This window comes from Synchytrium microbalum (genome assembly GCF_006535985.1).
Source record: "Synchytrium microbalum strain JEL517 chromosome Unknown SmJEL517_scf0018, whole genome shotgun sequence".
NCBI lineage: Eukaryota > Fungi > Chytridiomycota > Chytridiomycetes > Synchytriales > Synchytriaceae > Synchytrium > Synchytrium microbalum.
Genome location: NW_022158367.1, coordinates 159,955 through 178,544, shown reverse-complemented (window position 1 = coordinate 178,544; position 18,590 = coordinate 159,955). Strand labels below are relative to the sequence as shown.

Below are 18,590 nucleotides of genomic sequence, written 5' to 3'. Positions count from 1 at the left end.
ATCGAATTTAAAGATGCACTGGAAAGGAATAGAATGGAATTCGACTTGGAATTCACGTTTTTGAGTCGCCAATACGCCAATAATGCCAATATATGCTGGCATAAATGAGTCACGAAAAGTTCTTTCTCCTCATCGTCCTCATCATCCCAAATTTTGACCAAACTCATCTTTCAAGTCATAGACATCCGCAGCAAGCAAAGAACACCAAATGGCGGATTCCAGATCCGATAGAAGACCACCAGCACCACGTAGAGATGATTACGACCGACGTGGAGAACGTAAAAGATCGCACTCTCCCAACGACCGTGGCAGCTCATACAACAAACGACCATACGAAAGAAACTACTCATCATCATCAAATAGAGATTACGATCGTCGAAATGACCGTCCCAGCTATAACGAACCACCACCTCCTAGGCGCCGAGACGACATCATTCGACCACCGTCACCAACAGCGGAAATGCAGGTTGATCACATCCCACCTCCTCCATCTGATGATACAAATAATATTCCACCTCCACCATCAGTTCCTCCTCCTGATACTGATGCTCCAGCTCCTCCACCTGTTAAGCGTGTACCGTTGAGTGTGGAAGAGCTGCTCAAGAAGAAGGAAGCTGATTCGCAAAAGCAGGAGAAGCCAGTGTTTTTGTCGAAGGAAGAACGTGCTAAACTCGCTCTGGAACGTAGACAGGCTGAAGCAAATGCTATAAGACAAAAGCAGGAGGATGCGAGAGCATCTGCTAAAACCCTTGATGATCATCAGAATGGTGGCAGGATGGATTACTCTTATGATGATCGTCGTGATGATAGGAGACGAGGAGGAGGTGATCGATATGATGATCGCAATGGTCGTGGTGGTGACAGCAGATATGACTCTAGAGATCGTGATAGGGATGGTGAACGAGACCGTGATTCTGGTAGAGATCGCAATCGTGATACGAGAGATAATAGGGACCTTCGTGCTGCGAGTGCTGATAGTGAGAATGATGGAATACCATTCAATGAAAAGGAGCTAGTAGCAATCAGGGTACAATGCAACAGAAATCAAATTATTGAAAATGATCATTCGCTTACACTTTCTTTAATACAGGAAAAGTATATGGGAACACTAGACAAGAAAAGGCGACACATTCGCAAAATGAATGAAAAGAAATTCGTCTTTGATTGGAATGCTGAAGAAGATACATCAAAGGATATCAATCCGATATACATAAAACGACACGATGCTCAGCTATTTGGTCGCGGTCATATCGCTGGTATTGACATCAAGGAGCAAAAGAAGGAGCGCTCTGGATTCTACAACTCGTTAATAGAAGCTCGTCGTAATGTAGAAGAAGTCGAACGAGCCCGTGAAATGGAAGAGAATGATGCTAAACGAGCTCGTCAAGTCGCATTTGATGAACGTCATTGGTCTGATAAACCGCTAGAAGAAATGAAGGAACGTGATTGGCGTATCTTTCGTGAAGATTTCAATATATCTACTAAAGGAGGTATATTGCCAAACCCGATACGTACTTGGGATGAAGCTGAGATCCCTGATAGAATCAAAAAGGTCATCATATCTGTCGGATATACTGAACCTTCACCCATTCAACGTGTATCCATCCCTATTGGTTTACAGAATCGAGATTTGATTGGTATCGCTGAAACAGGTTCTGGTAAAACTGCATCGTTTGTTATACCCCTATTATCATTCATCATGGAATTGCCAGCTCTGAATGAAGACAATGCATCATTGGGTCCGTATGCCATTATATTGGCACCGACTCGTGAATTGGCACAACAGATTGAACAGGAAACCATCAAATTCGCTACCCCTCTAGGTTTTATTTGTGTCTCGATTGTCGGTGGTCATGCACTTGAAGAACAGTCCTTTAGTTTACGTAATGGTGCTCACATAGTCATTGCCACACCAGGTCGATTAAAGGATTGTCTCGATCGTCGTATCCTTGTACTAGCCCAATGCTCATACGTAGTCATGGATGAAGCAGATCGAATGATTGATATGGGGTTTGAAGCTGATGTGAACGCAATCCTTGATGCGCTGCCAGTATCAAACACGAAACCAGATACAGATGATGCTGAAAACTCGGAAGCTATGCAGGCTCGTGTTGGTGATATCAAGTATCGACAAACTAGTATGTTTTCAGCTACCATGCCGCCAGCTGTTGAACGACTCGCCAAGAAGTATTTACGCCGACCTGCTATTGTTACTATTGGTACTGCTGGACAAGCTGTAGATAAGATTGAACAGCGAGTCGAGTTTGTGTCTAATGAGGAACGTAAAAAGAATCGCTTGTTGGAGTTGTTGGAAGAGCATCACGATCCTCCTATCATTGTGTTTGTTAACACGCAGAAGGGATGTGATATCTTGTCCAAGGCGCTGGAAAAACTTAATGTGAGCATTATCTCTTGACTTTTGAGCTGTTCGTTTTTCTTCATTGTCTCCTTCCTTCAGCACTTGGATTATCAGCTTTCTTATTGATATTTTCCCTCCCTGTTTACAGTATAGCGTCGCAACACTCCATGGTGGTAAATCTCAAGAACAGCGTGAGCAAGGACTTGCAGATCTAAAGGCTCGCCAGAAGGATATTCTGGTTGCGACAGATGTAGCTGGTCGTGGTCTTGATGTCAAGAATGTATCCATGGTCGTGAATTATGATATGGCAAAGAACATTGAAGGTTGTTTATCGCTCCTATCCCGTCTTTGTCATTCGACTTTTTTACTTCTCTATACCATCTTGATGAACCATGCCCTAATCTTCCTCTTCTTTTATTCTCGTAGCATACACGCATCGCATAGGTCGAACCGGTCGAGCAGGCAAAAACGGATTGGCAATTACATTCCTGACACATGGAGATTCCGAAGTGTTTTATGATCTCAAGATGATGTTGTTGAAATCACCGAATAGTAAAGTGCCTCGTGAATTGTCTGAACATGAAGCTGCTCAGAATAAGGGTGTTGATCGTAGGCCGAAGAAGAAGGAATAGGAGTTGATTGGGTGCAGGATCGTCGTCGTAATAGCATAGTAGTTTTTTACACGTAGAAGGAAGTAGAGAATGTGAATACATTACGTGATTTTCTATTTGTGTCGTTGTAGTGTATCGAGCGATGACTTGCTTTGGTCATTTGGTGTTTCGTGATTTCGTTGCTCCACAAAACTTAAGCAGCAAACTTCACAATGGCAATTCTGGAAAGGCAAGACGAAGAGGTAGAGTAGCTCTCTTGCATGCTCGCATACGTCGTCGCACCATCTATCTTCTTAGATCTAAACCATCTTCTTTCAAACTAGAATTCTTCAGCAACCCAAACTCAACACCAGCCAACACCGACATCTCGCCCAACAGGCTACGAATCCCTCCACTCGACAATCCAAGACGTCTCAAACCGCGTATCTGCACTGGAGGTATCGCAACGATCACTAGAGACTCGCACAACCACGCTGGAATCTGAGGTTTTATGACACATTTGGACTTTGTGTCGTTGTAATCGGGCAGGAGCTAATAGTACGGTTTATGTTAGCTATCAGCAATGCACAACGCACTCGTACAAGTTATTACGGCGATTTCGAGAGCTGATTCTTGTAAGCCCATCTCGGAAACACCTTACAATACTAGTGCCTTACAGCATTTTTTTTAGCACTCGATCAAGATCCAGCGATTGAAGAGTATTTGAACCTTGTTACGGCAAAGCTTGGAACGCGTAAGGTTGTGGTGGCTAGTGCGAAGGTGGGGGTTGAGAATGTTGGGAGGTGAATAGTTCAATGTTAGGGGTTCGCGTTTTGCTAGTGCTGGGATTGTGTATAGTATTTAAGATGGAGATTGGTTTTTGCATTATATATGAATAGATTTGCATAATGGAAGTTGTACGCACTGGTGGGGTCTTTATGCTTGGAGGAGCTCAATGTTTGGAACTGGACTTGGATGTCACAGACAAGGAAGCTGGTTCAAGCGTTGGATGAGAACATACGCACGATAGCTCAGTGTTGATGCGGACTGTGGAGGTGTGATAGAGGCTGCTGATTGGAACTACTCCAATGTTCAAACCAACAACCGTAGCATTCTGGCATGACGATGCAGCCTTCACGTCAAGTATTGAGCTTCAAACATTGGCAAAGAAGATCAAAACTGTTCTGCAAGCTGCATAGGAAAAAAAGGTCTGTACTATGAAGCTATATACACGAGCAACACAATCATTATCATATCACGACGACTTGAACAGCACCTTCCCACGATGATGCATGGTTCTAAACGACGATAAATGATCCAGATGGTCCATTGGCCTGCAACAAAAACAGTTAGTGTCCTGTCCATACGACCAAATCAACTTCAAACATACTTTTTAGACAATTCAGCTTCCAATTGTATCGGCCGCAATGTGCCCGACACCATGACTGATGCGAGTATGCAGAGGCCGAGTGAGAGTATGCATTCTAATAAAATCTGTTTGCAATAATTGAGTTAACGGGTTTGATGTTGGGAACTGTGTTGAGGGAAGAGGAGAGTCAAGTACATCAATTGGGAGCCATGATTCTTGTTTGGATATTGATTTTAGGTATGCGAGATCTACGTTACATAGAGGTGTAAGCTTGTTGCGATGCACCAGAAAATATGTTTGGATTTTTCGTGTCGAAACCGCTTACGTTCGATAGCAGAGTATCCCGAGTGGAGGAGGAATATGAAGCCTGAGAGGAGGAGGAAACGGCCAAACCAGTTTGGTGGGTCTTCAACTGCCATGTTGCTGAGCTGTTTGGAGCGAAAATGGTTATGGTGAATCGAACTTTATTGTAGAGAACGCAAACTACACTACAAATATGCGACGTCCGCTAGAACGCGTCGCCAACTCTCATACGACCTGTAAGCTGTAGCGCCACCCCCTTCATAGTCGCGAATCCTATACGTCAAAATACAAAACATGGTGCCTAACTCGTTGCGATTTCTCCCATATACCGCCAAACAGCTTAACCGCATCAGGAGCCAACGACCCAAACGTGTCGAAAGCAAATGGTATAAAGGCCAGGCCAGCATCAGTACAAGACTGATCGTGTTTCACAAGTTTACGAGCAAATGGTTATGGAACAAAGTAGGGACGACGAAGGGCTAGCTTTAAAGGTAAAATTACGCGACAATGTCATTTTGAACGCGTTCTCTTGATTTCCCAAGCTCACAATTACGCCGCCGCTTGAGCTTCAACCTGTCTTGACCGATGCGATACGTGGCACTTGCAACAAACGACTAACTGTTGACGGTATCACAGGTCCAATCGTAACTCTATATGCTGCGCCGCTTGCCTAAATATCTAGCTACTGCGGCCGGCGTGTCGTTGATACCTTCTTACTTGGCCTATTCGACATTTACCACGAAAACGTTTGCGGAAACTTCAAGGAAAATGCCAACAGTTATCAAGTATGTATTGGGATTTCGTGACTGCCAATGGATGCTCTTTGATGACAATCCTGTTTCCCGTGTACTTAGGACTTCAGAGGATCGGCCAGCTGGAACCAAGACACATCATCAACCGGATGGGACATTCGTGAATCCATGGCCATCCTTCAAGTCCGGAGATGCGAGCTTCTTGAGGGTATCATTTAATGTTTTGACATGCATCTTTGAGCATATGTTTTGACATTCATTTCCTGAAAAGGTGCTTTGGAATTGGGAACGTGAACGATCTAAACCTCCTCCAGAATCTGAACGACTTGCCGTTCGGAAGCCAGACTTTGAGAAAATCCAGCAGTTCTATCATGGGAAGATTCAGGGCAATTTCTTGCTGACGTGGATTGGTCATGCTGCTATGTTGATTACCGTGCCTCGGATGCATATATTGTTTGATCCGTGTCTTTCTGATCGGTATGTTCCAAGCTTGCTGCGTGGCAAGATTCGTCCTCAGCAGTTTGGGCTTTTTTGTCGCACCGATTGGAAGCTCGCGGGTTTGCTCTAATTTCGATTTAGTTGTTCGCCGTCGCAGCTTGTTGGACCGAAGAGGATCACACCGCCTGCATGTCAGATTGAAGATCTGCCACCTGTAGACGTGGTTGTCATTTCGCATAAGTAAGTGATATAGGAACACCAAATCTGAAATCAATCACCAACCTCCACGTCACCTTCTCGACTATAGCCATTATGATCACTTGGACAAAAACACCATCCTAGCACTTGCGAAATCTCCACAAACATACTTTTTCGTACCTCTGGGCTGTAAAAAATGGTTTACAGATTTGGAGATTAAGAATGTTGTCGAGTGCGATTGGTGGGATGAGTACAAGTATACGGTTGAGAGAGATATTGAGACTAGTGTTTCTGTTGGTAAGCATTAACAAACTGTACATCCTTTCTTTCGCTCACGCAATCTGTCTATCTGTAAGCTGCAACACCATGCCAACATTTCTCTGGCAGGAGTCTGTGGGATAGGAATCATACTTTGTGGGCATCGTGGGTCCTAGTGTCTAAAAATGCCAAGTTCTTCTTTGGAGGGTAAGAAACGCAACTCGTGTTTCATTTCATAGCTCACTCACGAGTTCATTTCTTTGTTTGCGTTGGACAGAGACACTGGACTACGAACGGTACCGGAAAACTTCGAAGGCGATCTTGCAACACTACCAACGTGTCCTGCATTCAACGAAATCGGTGAAAAATACGGGCCATTCAACTTATCAGCCATACCGTAAGCAAGCGTTCGTAGAATGCACAAACTACCAAACAACCAAAAGGCTTACAAATCCGACCTAGAATTGGAGCTTACTCTCCCCGGTGGTTTATGAGTCGTGTCCACTGTGATCCATCTGATGCAGTTCTAGTTCACAAGATGGTCAAGAGCCAGAAATCAGTCGGAATGCACTTTGGGACATTTATACTGACTGATGAGCCTGTTAATGAGCCGCCCAAGAAGCTTAAAGAGGAAGCCAAAGCTGCTGGACTTGCTGAGGATGAGTTTATTACGATTGAGATTGGAGAGAGTATTGTTGTGTAAGGTGTAGAAGGGGTGGTAAATTATCATGTTACTGGACAGTAATAATACACTGTGTCGTGTGGATTAGATGTTCCGATGATACGGATTATACAGATATTAATTCCAGTCGCGATCTTCTCCGTGTTTCATGTTTCAATCACGTCGACTTTCAACTTTCAAACTTCGGAATTGTCATCGAGTTTGTTAGAGGACAGCGAGAACTACGACTTTAGAGCAAGGCAGCACCTCAAGCTAGTACTAGACCTCACAGAGCATTCAACCATGAACTACAAACAACTATTGTACGTCAAGATCAACCTCCGCAAATATCAAACCCATGATATCTAACACATCTCAATTTTGTAGAGGCCGGTCAGGAACACAACGCAAACTACGAAACGATACATTACACCAATATATCGTCAAGACTTTGACGGGTGGAAATCTTCGATTGTGTGTGCAGTTGCCACAGGGAACAAAGGAAGAAGAATGGCTTGCTGTTAATGTAAATGTGGATTTGTGAGGGTTGGATGTTGACGAATGTGTTGGATGTGTAACGGTTTGAATTTGTTTTGGCTAGATCATTGACTTTTATAATCAGATGTGTCTCTTGTACAGTGTCGTTGTTGACGTGTACTGTACGAGACAGTCGTGTCCTACGATGTGTGCTGGGAGAAAGTGAGATCTGTTTGCCATCTTTCTTTTCATATCGTATCATATCATGATAATGACGTCTTTCTGACTTCACACCATCACCATCATCAATTTTTTTACCCCAGATACGAATACCTATGGCAAGACGCCCTCGAATACCCACGCCCAACAAAATGCAGCGCACCCGACTACATCGAATTGCTGCTTCAATGGATTGATCGGATGCTAGATGACGAAGCGATATTTCCAGCCAATGACGAGTTTCCGTCAAATTTTAGAGACTGTATAGGGAAGATATTTAGTCGCATGTTTAGGCTGTATGCGCATATTTATACGATGCATTTGAGGGTGAGTTTGTGGGAGCTGCAATGTGAGCGTTTGGCTCTAGTTGGCAGATTCTAAGTCGACTTCTTTTCAGCAAATGGAGCAAATTGGGGAGGGTGCACATCTGAATACTAGTTTTAAGCATTTCATTTTGTTTGTAACGGGTACGTTGTCTTTGGTTTGTTGGAGTCAGGGATTTGACTGCAACTGACTGGCGCATCGATCGATTTTGGTTACTTACCTTCTTTTGCAGAGTTTCAATTGGTATCGTCCAAGGAACTAGCACCTCTGCTGCCTCTTGTTGAGCAAATTGTGGGCTGATCATTTACATATTGTGTCTGTCAGGATGCAATGGATGTGCGTGTTGGATCCAACAACTTGTGGTTGTGGGTTGTTTTACTAGTATGACTGTATTTTACATTATGTGATATAATAATTAAAGTTTTCTAACTAAATCTGAGGGCTTTTTCCATAAAAGTAATCTCCTTGAGATTCAAAGTGTCGGGTTTTTCTACAGTTGGTCTTTTGTCTATCATCAGTCCCCATCTACACATCATGGATCCCACAATTTCACGCCTTCTTTTGCGGTTGCTGTTCTCCAACGATACGTGGCCCTGCAACTCTCATATCACTTGGATGTCTCTTCTGTAATGTCGTTTGTGATGTTGTTGATGCAGATGGTTTGGAGGGGAATGCAGGCGCCGCGACCGTGTAGATAGCGAGACTGGCGACTCCAACTATAAGAGAGATTGTGACGACATTCTTTTGCTTGCTTGATAAGTTGAGTGGGTTGAAAACCATTCCATCTGTCTCCTTTTTGATATGTCAGAGGGTGGAACGGTTAGCAAAAGATACGTAAACAAGCCAGTAAACGCGTTAAATCACGTGGACGGTGGTGTACTTACATACCAACCAAAGGTGTTGTAAGATGTCTGATGAAACTCTTACCACACTTCACGACAGTACAACAGGAGGCGGTTCCGAATAGCTTTATATTATAGGGAAGAGAGATATAGGATGGCAGACACACAAGCCTCATTGCTTTTGAAGAGACAACTGAAAGGTATCAAAATAGACTGCCTGAATTCATTAACGTCATAATTGCAAGTTTTGTCACTAACAATGACCATTCTGGGACATAGAATTAACCAAGTCACCTGTAGAAGGATTCAGTGCTGGTCTCGATGATGATAATATCTTTGAATGGTGTGTTTGTCATGCAAACTGCGTGTGAATAAGAAGCAACATTCGCCACCTCCAGCATTCACGATGATGGGTTTTTGTGGACGGAATCACGTTGAAGTCAATGGATTCATGACGCTAACGCATATAATCGCATTGATCTATTAGGTCTGTGGTCATACTAGGTCCTGAAGGAACATTATAGTGAGTCTTGTGTGATTTGTATGGGGTACAATCAAGTCACAAAACTGATTGTGATTTTCTTACCTCGCTAGTGAGGGGGGCTTCTTCAAAGCTAAACTCAGTTTCCCAGAGGTAAAATCATACCGTTGTTGCTACTCGATCTTGGTCGAATGGATCCGAGACACGATCGACACTACCCCGTCGGACCGCCCACATCTCACAGTTTTTTTATGAATAGACCTATCCACTCTTGCCACCAAAGATGAAATTTATAAGCGAAATGTATCATCCAAATGTATTTCCGGATGGTGAAGTGTGTATAAGGTACACAATCCAAACATGCTAGAACGCAATTGCCATTCCACACCTTTCGCTTTGTTGGCCTGTACGCCTCCTATTAACACCCTCCATCTCCTCACACAGCATATTACATCCACCAGGCGACGACAAATACGGCTACGAAAACGCTAGCGAGAGGTGGCTGCCAGTTCATACAGTCGAAACCATTGTAGTGAGTGTCATTTCCATGCTATCAAGTCCAAATGATGAATCTCCTGCAAACATCGATGCTGCCAAGTTGTGGAGAGATGATTTTCCGGCGTTTAAGAAGAAGGTTAGGCTTACTGTTAGGTGAGTTTGGTAGTGTGGTTTGGTTTTTGTGATGAGATGATGGAACTCATTGCTTTTTTGGGTTTGGTAGGAAATCAACCGAGTTCGAATGACAAATCAGTAGATTAGTATCATATTATATATTTCGTCAGAATAAGATTTCATTGTTGCTTTTTTCACCTCAGATTTCGTGTAGATGTGGTGATTAACGGTTAATTAGGACGTTTATGATGATTATAGATATTGAAATCGCGTATCTGTCTAGTTGACCTTACAGCTTTTCGTTGTAACCACGCCGCGATCATCAATTCGCCAAAACCTTCACACTTTCTTTCAAAAATCGAAATAACCATGGCTCCAGCAACAATGGACATGCTCAAGCTGGCAGAGCACCTGACGCTTCTCAACAAGCATGCTACTGGCTTAATAGAGTCTCTCTGTTCAGCCAAAGTGGCTCTAGACTCTGACACTGCAGCAATAGCAGAAACATACCAATCTGAAATGACGGGACGGATATTCACGTATAACGAAACTCCTTTAAACGCCGATATTAAAGCGAGAATACCTATTTCCAGACCTCGTTTCCTGGTTGATTCCGGGTTGGCGGCTGTGGTTAAGACCATGACAAAGAAATTCCCAGAGAGTAGTGATGCTACAAAGGTATGAGGGAAATGGGTAGTTCGTGGGTAGGGATGTTAGATATTTTGTGGTCTGATGTTGATGGTGGTGGTGGTTGGTCGTGTTGGGCCTGTCTGTCGTCCTGTTGGTCCTGAGTTTCTTTGGAGGGGTTTTCGGTGATGACAACGTTGAAACAATTGAATTTATCTTTTATTTTTGATTGATTTGATGTGATATTGATTACTTCCACAAACTGATCTGTAACCAAACCTCCTTGTTGAATTAGGTCTCTGGATTCAACATCTTTCAAGCAACACACAAGGAAATCATGGACGAACTCAAAGTATTCTACGATCTGTTTCTATCTATCGTCGAATTCGTTGAACAGACACTGCCGTTATTGCTACAAGCTCAAGCTATGCAAGCGTTATCGGTAAGACATTGCGCAATGGAGTGTATTCAGTCACCCTTACCTTGTTTTTTTTTCTTCTTTCGCATCCAGTTCGAATCAGTACCAGACATTGCGAATGGCTATTTGACTTTACTTGTATCATACGTGTCGATTCTGCACTTGTGCGCAAGTCTTGGTCCTGATAGGAAGGCTGTTGTAACTGGATATGCAAAGGCATGGTCGCTCTCGCAGAGCTTGCAGGGTGTTGGAGAGCCTAATTTTTCAAGGTTTGCAAAAAATGCCATGTTTCGTTCGCATCATGCTTCTTAACCCAAATGATAACATGCACCATCGCACAGGATATCTAAATTCATCATCGCATACGAAAAACCAATGTCCGCCATCCAAGAATCACTGGTACCAGCAGCACCACGAATCGCGCAACTGCTAGTAGCGCTCAAGAATGATGTGGATATGAGACTGAGCGCTTCGGCAGATATGTTTAGAAAGACTGCGACGTTGAGTTTGACTCCGGAGTTGAGTGGTATTAAAGCTCCTGAGCCTGATCCTAAGGTACGTCGTGACTACATCAGTGTGTGTATCAACAAAATGCTGATGTTTCGCTTTTTTTAGCATCTCCTGGCCTTACAGAACATGAATCGAATATTTACGTTGCTGGTAATTGGATTCTTGTGCTGTCCTGGTGAATTGAACAAGAATTCGCAATATTTGGATTTGATTCGGTCGACCTTGACGTATGGGTATTTGGTTCCTCTTGGACGAAGCGAGGTATACTTCGGCATGTTTTCCTCTCTTGCCACGATAACCAAAGGAAGACACCCAATTAGATGATGTGCATAATAACAGAGTATGCTCAAACTGCTGCGGATTGGAAGATTCCAAAGTTGAAACAAGCTGCGTGGTAAGCTGATGACTGCGAACACAGGCTGATTCAGGCGAAAAAAAAATATAAACCACCCCTTTATAGTGATACTCTGGCAAACTTGTATGCCACCATCCCAGTCACTCACAGAGAGCGACGGGACTATTTGCGTCATCAAGTTCGTCAATTATTGGCGCTGTGTGAAGATGAAGAGATTCTGTATGCTAAACTTTATGTGAGTCATTGGCAAATATTATCTGGGCCTTTTCTTTGGTTGGTTACAGATTGTCATTCTTCGTAGATGATTTCTGCTGGAGTAGCATTCGCAAAGGAAGAAATCGCATGGTATTGGAGCCATCATGATCGAGACGTGACTGGCAAAAGACCAACCAAGAAGAAGGATTTGAAACATATGGATTTACATATTTTCGAATTGATGTGGCTGGTCAAGGCTTTGGCTAGGAAGCTTCGACTTCGGAAGCAACGTATGTGTTAAAAAAATTGATTTTAGATTTCCGCTAGCAAAAACAGTCCCCTTCTGAAATTATTGTATTAGATATCCAATTCTACTGTGCCGCCTTCTTGGAAACCAAGGTGGCCAGAGCACAAGAATCCCTACAATATTACATGAAAACGGGCAACAACGTCCCAGAATCCGCTCAAGCTCTCTTACGAGCTATTTCAACTACTTTGAGTACTATTACCGCTGCAAACTGGGAAGTGCTAGCACACTCTGGTGAATTAGAAGCCTTGCGCTTGAATTGGATGAGATTCCAAGCTTCCGTTGCTCATCCAGATGCTTCACCACCACCACCTAATCTTGCCGATTTGGTTGCGCATATTGCGGAGTTTTCGCAGAGGTCTATGTGAGTATGCGCAAAAAAACTATGGAATTACGGGATTGAATTCGCTCATTCATGCAATTCTTTACTAGGTGGTTGGACGAGTTTGATACAGTTTTGAATAATATTTCGGATTTGAGAACATGTTACTTTTACCAGAATGCCATTCATGATCACTTGAAGGAAGTGGTTGATCAAGTACCGGATCAGTTGAGATTTGCAGGTGTATTGGGTAGTCTCGGTGAAGATTTCTTGAGGAATGTGACTCCATATTGGCCGATGGAGGTAGAATGAGATCAATTTAACATTGCTGTTTTTGGCCAGCTGATCTTTCTCAACATCCTATAGTTCAACGCAATCACATCCAACTCGGTCCTCTTTGCCTCAGAACTATTCACATTACTGGGCGCTTACGGAGCACAAGTCGCCGATGAGATTGCAATGAGTCTTGTAGCTCATGAACGACAGTTGCTACCAACTGAAGCGATAAGTGCTCTCCCAAAGGATCACCAACAACAAAAACGCAGATCACCCAACCGTAAAGCTGCTGCTGTTAGTCAGAGTAGTAAACCTGGGTGGGAGTCTAATATGCAGGTGGTTGATGCTAGTGTGAAGAGGTGAGACTCATTGCTCAAGCACACGAGTTCTATCTTTTTGCCGAGCTGACCCAATGCATGATAGGCTGGAAGCATGTCGTATCACTTTACGAAACATCATCTTTGCAGTCAAAAATACCGGTGTCATCACTGTTCATGATACAGAGTTTTATCCAGTTGCATTCTTTTTGGATTCGTTGGCTGCCAAAGTCAAGAGGTAAATCACGTTGAATGTGTTCGACAAGCTCAATCCACGAGTCTAAACTTTTTTCCCTTCTTTTTTAGCCGTCTACAAGCAATCGTCTACGTCTCTGTCCCTGGCGCAGCATCATCAACAGCTACATTTTCTCATCCAGATCCTTCTGGCTCTCGAAATGTAGACGAAATGTTTTTCGAAGTCAAGAGACCATCTGTGTTTTTGGCTGAGATGAATGCGTATCTGCATGGATTGCATCTTGTTGATGAGCTCTGTATGTGTGAAATCTGTTTAGCCTTGACGGACAGAATTCTTTAGGAATAAACACTGTTTTTTATTTGCATTAGTGGGAGTGGAATGTACGAATGCTTTGAGAGAGGTTTTGATGGATCAAGTGGATCCTGAGAAGTAAGAGTCAAACCGCTGATGCTCTTGCTTTGGCTGCATTGAGCTTTTTTGCTCATCGACACATACAACTTTTTAGATGCAAATCTTTAATTGACGCTCAAACAGACCAGTACCTCGTAACAGTCACACCACGAGACCCCAAGGCTGCCAAGAAGGGTGCATTGAGATTCATGAATGTTACGCAGCCTATCTTGTTGACTTATGCCGTTTGGTAATTCGTGAAGCCTGCTACCTCTTTTTTGGTTCACTGAAGTACTAAGTGTGTCTTTGATAGGTTTTCTGACTTTTTCATCACGAAACTATCTGGCGGCGTTTGTTACTCATCATCTCGCAAGACTTTTGTCAGTAAGAGTGGAAGTTTGTTCCAAGCTGAGCTTTATTGTGACCAGAATGGTATGTGTCCAATGAGACCAAAACAAGGCGAAAGTCGCCAGGGAATTATAACGTTGTCGATCATAGAATTACGAGCACTATCTCAAATACTTGGACCTCGTGGTATTCGATTCATTGATGAGCGGCTGCTTAAGATGGTTACGCTGACTGCAACGTATATCAAGGTAAACATCGTGGATCTAAAAAATGAGCTATATGTTGAAACGTCTAACGACGGCTTTGACTCCACAGGAAACATTGATAGCCAACCATGAAGCGCTGGAACGATTCAAGCTTGGATGGAATGATGATTCCAGAGCTATTGATATGCTGAGGCGATTCAAATGTAGGTTTGCAGAAAAACAGCTAAAAAGGACTTTAAATTGGTACACTTACAATCACACATCCATAGTCATCAAAGAATTCCTGCCTCGATGTCTAGTCCTAGGTCCCGTCCTAGAAATGAGGACTTTGCTTGGAGCAGCATCTTCCAACGTGTTGAGTAGCTATGCTCCTCATCTGCATCATTTGATTCGAACGGTGCATAGTTTCTATCCTCAGAACTTGTACGAGTTGCCGAATTTCAAGGTTTGTTTCAGCAAAAAAAGCAAATCAAGCGGAAGAAGTATGGGTAGAGAGTTGATATATTGTTTTGCTCGTCTTTTAGACTGTCGACTCATTAGCAAATGATGTTGGAATGTTGGATCAAGTTGATATTGGCCTGAATGGTGTTCTTAAGGCCTTTTGTGGTCAGTATAATTTGATACGTCGTGCAAAAAAAGGTGTGTCTGCTTACACGATAATAACAACTTTAGGAAATCCTGCTCCTGACTTTGCTACTTGGTCACTACTTCCGTTCCTATTTGCTGCCACTTTCTGGCATTTGGCTTTTGATGAAGGCAGTGTTTATAATTTCGCTGTTGATGGTAAGGCATTAGCTCATTTCACTTGTGTGCTTTTTTGCATCACATTCTCACAACAATCTTAGGATTGGAAAACAATGGCCACACGTTATCTACCGTATTCAACAAGATGTGTGTTGCCACCATTGCTCTCACTGCTAGACAAGAACCATCCGCCATTACATCTGCTCACAAGGACTTTATGACTGTCACAACTACCCTGCTCGTTCGTTTAAGATTGTCTACGGAGAAGGATTTGTCGACAAAGTACCTTGATCCTGTGTTTTTGGTGCTGAAGAAGGTATGTGAAGGATATGTTCCTGTGTTCGTGGTCTCGTAATTCAAGTTGCGTAAGAATTCAATACTGTATCCTCAACCGTTTTTGTTCGCGCAGTTCATGGAAGAAACACGATACATATCAGCAGACATGGCAGAACAACTCTTGCCAAACACGTTACTGCAGTCTGTGATTGCTAGTATTCATCGCAAGAGAATAGAGACGTCACCTACTAGACGGGGATCTTTGCCTGCCAATCAGCTTACAAGCGGTGATCAAGATTTGGCTTAAGAAGGGGTTAGAAGAGTTTAGTGAGGATATTCGTTGAGGTGTAAATTTGGTGCTTTGGGGAGTGTTTATGTTATTTAGATATCATTTTTTGTACAAAGGAGATAATCACAGACAAGGCAGTTAAAACATAAGATACTTTACAGGCAGAAGAATGTCCCTCTCCAGGTGTCTCCTTGTTAGCGTTTCCTTGAGCTTTGCCTCATAATATTCAAGACGCTGAGTGGTTTCTTCATTGGCGCACAGCCTACAGACCGAGGAGTCGAGCAGTTCTCGCATGGCAATGCTAGATCTTTGAAGAGTTGATTTGATTGAAACTGTCCCAAGTTCTGGTTGTCATGTCTGTGTTGGACATTTGGTTGCCTGTGCTTTCGGTGATGACGTCTTTTAAACACGTTGTTTTATGATTTACTTTTGATTACTATGGATCAACTTGAAGTTGATACTATTTATGAGCTTGAACGCTAACATCAAATCAACATCTCGATTAGATCTCTAAAAATTGACATCTGTCAGACACAAACAAAGTAATCATGGACGGAAGGAAGACACTATACAATCTGCTTCCATCTATTCTGGGATTTCCTAGAGCCTTTACAACAGAGCCAACTATGCAATCACCATGGTGAGGGCAGAATCACCTGCATTGTTTCGTTCGTTGACGAGACTTTTTTTCTCCCTCATGGTACTCATTTTGACTCTACTAATCTATGAGAACAGTCTTTCAAATCTCCTGGAACCTGATGTATCGATATTGTCCCTGGGTGCAAGTCTTGGACCGCAAACAAAAAGCATCCTGTCTCTGGGCCTGCCGAAGCAGGATCGCTTTCCCAGAGATTGCAGGGTGCTGGAGAGCCTCGTATTTGAAGGTTGCAAAAAAACTTCAGATTTGGACTTCGTCATGTTCGTGAAAGGGAATGATAACATTCAACCGTCACACAGGATTTCCAAACTCAGCATCGTATCCATAAACCAATGTATGTCATCCCAGAATCATTGGTACCAGCAGCACGTATCGCTTTGAACTACTTGTAGCGCTCAAGAATGATGTCTCGAGTGTTTGGGCAGATATGTTTCGAAAGACTGCTCCTTCGAGTTTGACTGCGGAATGGAGTGGCCCCAAGGTATGTGTGGTGTTGTTGAGAACATGATTGAAAGTGTGATTTTGATTACGTGATTAAATGTAGTTGATTCATTGCCTTCTAGGTTCTTTTAAGCATGTCAGGGCCTTACAAAACACGGATCGAGTCTAGATTACTGCTAATAGGGTCTTATATGTCCTGGTGAATTTACCAGTCCTCGGTAATTTGTTTTTGGACGGCTTTGTCCGCGGAAGAGGTCTGGAGGTGCTGCAAAGATGGACGTGGCATCATATGTCACTTCCGGAGATAGTGCTGATGTTTTCTTCAAGGAAATTTCTCATGGCTTTATGCCAATGTATCCGCCGTTTTTACAGTTGTGATGTAGTGAGATGTTGAAACGAGTTTCGAAGAGAGCCATTACATACTCGCTCGAGGCAGAGTGGCATTACAAGGCTATTTTGTAGCTGCAGATGAACAATATCGAGTGTCCTGGCTTGAATTGAAAAACGAACACTTTAGTTTTTCCGAGAAATGGAGAGCAGGAAAGAATAACATGAGTTTTCAAAACAGCTTTATTGCATTTCGCATGCTTGAAAAGGTTTCTTCCTGTTTGAAATTAGATTTGCATTTGTCTAGACCCCATTAGCTCCGATTGCGTCCTATGGAGAAAAGTCAAAGTCAGGTAGCGCTGACGACTACGCTGACGTATTAGCCTTTCGCGTTGCACTTCCTAATACGCTCAGTAAAGCCACCGTTTGCTAGCTATGTATATCTATATGCTGTTCTTATTAGAGTCAGTTGATCAGTAAGAAATATGTATATTGTGTTGCTCAGGCGGAAACTTTACAAATTTGGTACAACTGAGAAGGGTCGGATAAATTTCTCATTCTTCAAGCATTCTTCGGCAAATCTACATTTTGAAAGAATATGCGTCGAGCTCTCTTATCCATAGTGGCGGTAGGCCTACGATGGAGATCACCGAATTTTCTCACAACGGGCTTTCTTTCTGGTGTGCTTTCATGCAAGGGACGCTCCATATCTTCTTGAATTGTTGGTTCTGCAGCTCTCAGTTCAGCAGCTGGAGCCACCATCATCATGGCAGTGGGGAGTTGTTGTGGAGCAGCTGGCGTCTTACTAATATAGTATGCGCCTTGAGCCTTCATGCACCATTCCATAGTGACAATCATATCGTTTCCCGAAATGTTGTTGCGACGTGCTTCCTGAGCTACGTCCCAGGCAGTCTTGCCAGCTGCGTTGGTCAAGAGTGCCGAAGCACCTTGGACCATGATGCGCATGACGGCGTCGCTCAAGCCGAGACATGAAGCGAGATGGAGCGCTGTATTGTTTTGAGAGCCAAAGCGGGTGTCATTCAAGAGGTTGGCTGATGGCAGCTTCTAAAGACGCGTGCGGATGATGTATCAGTGTATGCTGATATTTACATTTGTTTTCATATCCCAAAGAGTGAAAATAGCATTTGCTTATGATTAAGCGCCTTTTCGTATAGTTGCTACATCATACCTTGAGCAATACAGCAATGAATTCACTGTATTTCTTCTTCTCATTCTCATCCTCACTCATAGCATACAACGACATAGCAGCCGAGAGCCCATTCATTCGACTTCTATCGTCACCAATAATAGCAGCAATATGATGGGGAATCTCGAAATATTCTTCACTTTGGACAAGAGCCAGCTCAGGATACTTGTCCAAACATCGAGATACCATGGCAGAGTTGCCAGCTCTGACAGCATTGAAGAATGATTTGATGATTGCATCCGACACTGTGCCTTCTAATTATGAAAGTGATTGGATGATGGGGTTAGCAAATGTTGGC

The 18,590-nt window shown here is 43.2% G+C and overlaps 7 protein-coding genes across 7 annotated transcripts; 6 read left to right on the top strand and 1 right to left on the bottom strand.

Annotated features, from left to right (window-relative positions):
* Window positions 1-208: 208 nt before the first annotated feature.
* Window positions 209-2,991, top strand: SmJEL517_g03455 (uncharacterized protein; the record flags this gene model as incomplete). The annotated part of the gene is made up of 4 exons (XM_031169383.1): window positions 209-1,027; window positions 1,091-2,398; window positions 2,508-2,682; window positions 2,786-2,991. The coding sequence occupies 4 exons, from the start codon at window positions 209-211 to the stop codon at window positions 2,989-2,991; spliced, it is 2,508 nt and encodes an 835-aa protein (XP_031024676.1).
* Window positions 2,992-4,204: 1,213 nt separating this feature from the next.
* Window positions 4,205-4,737, bottom strand: SmJEL517_g03454 (uncharacterized protein; the record flags this gene model as incomplete). Its single annotated transcript, XM_031169382.1, has 4 exons — window positions 4,205-4,283; window positions 4,340-4,443; window positions 4,514-4,566; window positions 4,644-4,737. 4 exons carry the CDS (start codon window positions 4,735-4,737, stop codon window positions 4,205-4,207), a joined length of 330 nt encoding a protein of 109 aa, XP_031024677.1.
* A 652-nt stretch (window positions 4,738-5,389) lies between these two features.
* SmJEL517_g03453 (uncharacterized protein) lies at window positions 5,390-6,970 on the top strand (the record flags this gene model as incomplete). Its single annotated transcript, XM_031169381.1, has 8 exons — window positions 5,390-5,406; window positions 5,476-5,581; window positions 5,645-5,850; window positions 5,953-6,051; window positions 6,119-6,306; window positions 6,366-6,474; window positions 6,545-6,664; window positions 6,730-6,970. 8 exons carry the CDS (start codon window positions 5,390-5,392, stop codon window positions 6,968-6,970), a joined length of 1,086 nt encoding a protein of 361 aa, XP_031024674.1.
* Window positions 6,971-7,231: 261 nt separating this feature from the next.
* On the top strand, window positions 7,232-7,472 carry SmJEL517_g03452 (uncharacterized protein; the record flags this gene model as incomplete). The annotated part of the gene is made up of 2 exons (XM_031169380.1): window positions 7,232-7,251; window positions 7,316-7,472. 2 exons carry the CDS (start codon window positions 7,232-7,234, stop codon window positions 7,470-7,472), a joined length of 177 nt encoding a protein of 58 aa, XP_031024675.1.
* Window positions 7,473-7,550: 78 nt separating this feature from the next.
* On the top strand, window positions 7,551-8,138 carry SmJEL517_g03451 (uncharacterized protein; the record flags this gene model as incomplete). Its single annotated transcript, XM_031169379.1, has 3 exons — window positions 7,551-7,627; window positions 7,729-7,951; window positions 8,022-8,138. The coding sequence occupies 3 exons, from the start codon at window positions 7,551-7,553 to the stop codon at window positions 8,136-8,138; spliced, it is 417 nt and encodes a 138-aa protein (XP_031024672.1).
* Window positions 8,139-8,944: 806 nt separating this feature from the next.
* Window positions 8,945-9,926, top strand: SmJEL517_g03450 (uncharacterized protein; the record flags this gene model as incomplete). Its single annotated transcript, XM_031169378.1, has 6 exons — window positions 8,945-8,990; window positions 9,070-9,133; window positions 9,278-9,313; window positions 9,385-9,424; window positions 9,531-9,616; window positions 9,716-9,926. The coding sequence occupies 6 exons, from the start codon at window positions 8,945-8,947 to the stop codon at window positions 9,924-9,926; spliced, it is 483 nt and encodes a 160-aa protein (XP_031024673.1).
* Window positions 9,927-10,252: 326 nt separating this feature from the next.
* Window positions 10,253-15,677, top strand: SmJEL517_g03449 (uncharacterized protein; the record flags this gene model as incomplete). Its single annotated transcript, XM_031169377.1, has 23 exons — window positions 10,253-10,561; window positions 10,806-10,952; window positions 11,022-11,197; window positions 11,270-11,483; window positions 11,544-11,699; window positions 11,759-11,832; window positions 11,899-12,028; window positions 12,095-12,278; window positions 12,350-12,659; window positions 12,728-12,920; window positions 12,984-13,252; window positions 13,317-13,448; window positions 13,517-13,701; window positions 13,775-13,835; window positions 13,912-14,046; window positions 14,110-14,228; window positions 14,295-14,392; window positions 14,460-14,553; window positions 14,620-14,795; window positions 14,875-14,956; window positions 15,023-15,133; window positions 15,196-15,410; window positions 15,504-15,677. The coding sequence occupies 23 exons, from the start codon at window positions 10,253-10,255 to the stop codon at window positions 15,675-15,677; spliced, it is 3,744 nt and encodes a 1,247-aa protein (XP_031024627.1).
* Window positions 15,678-18,590: the final 2,913 nt, after the last annotated feature.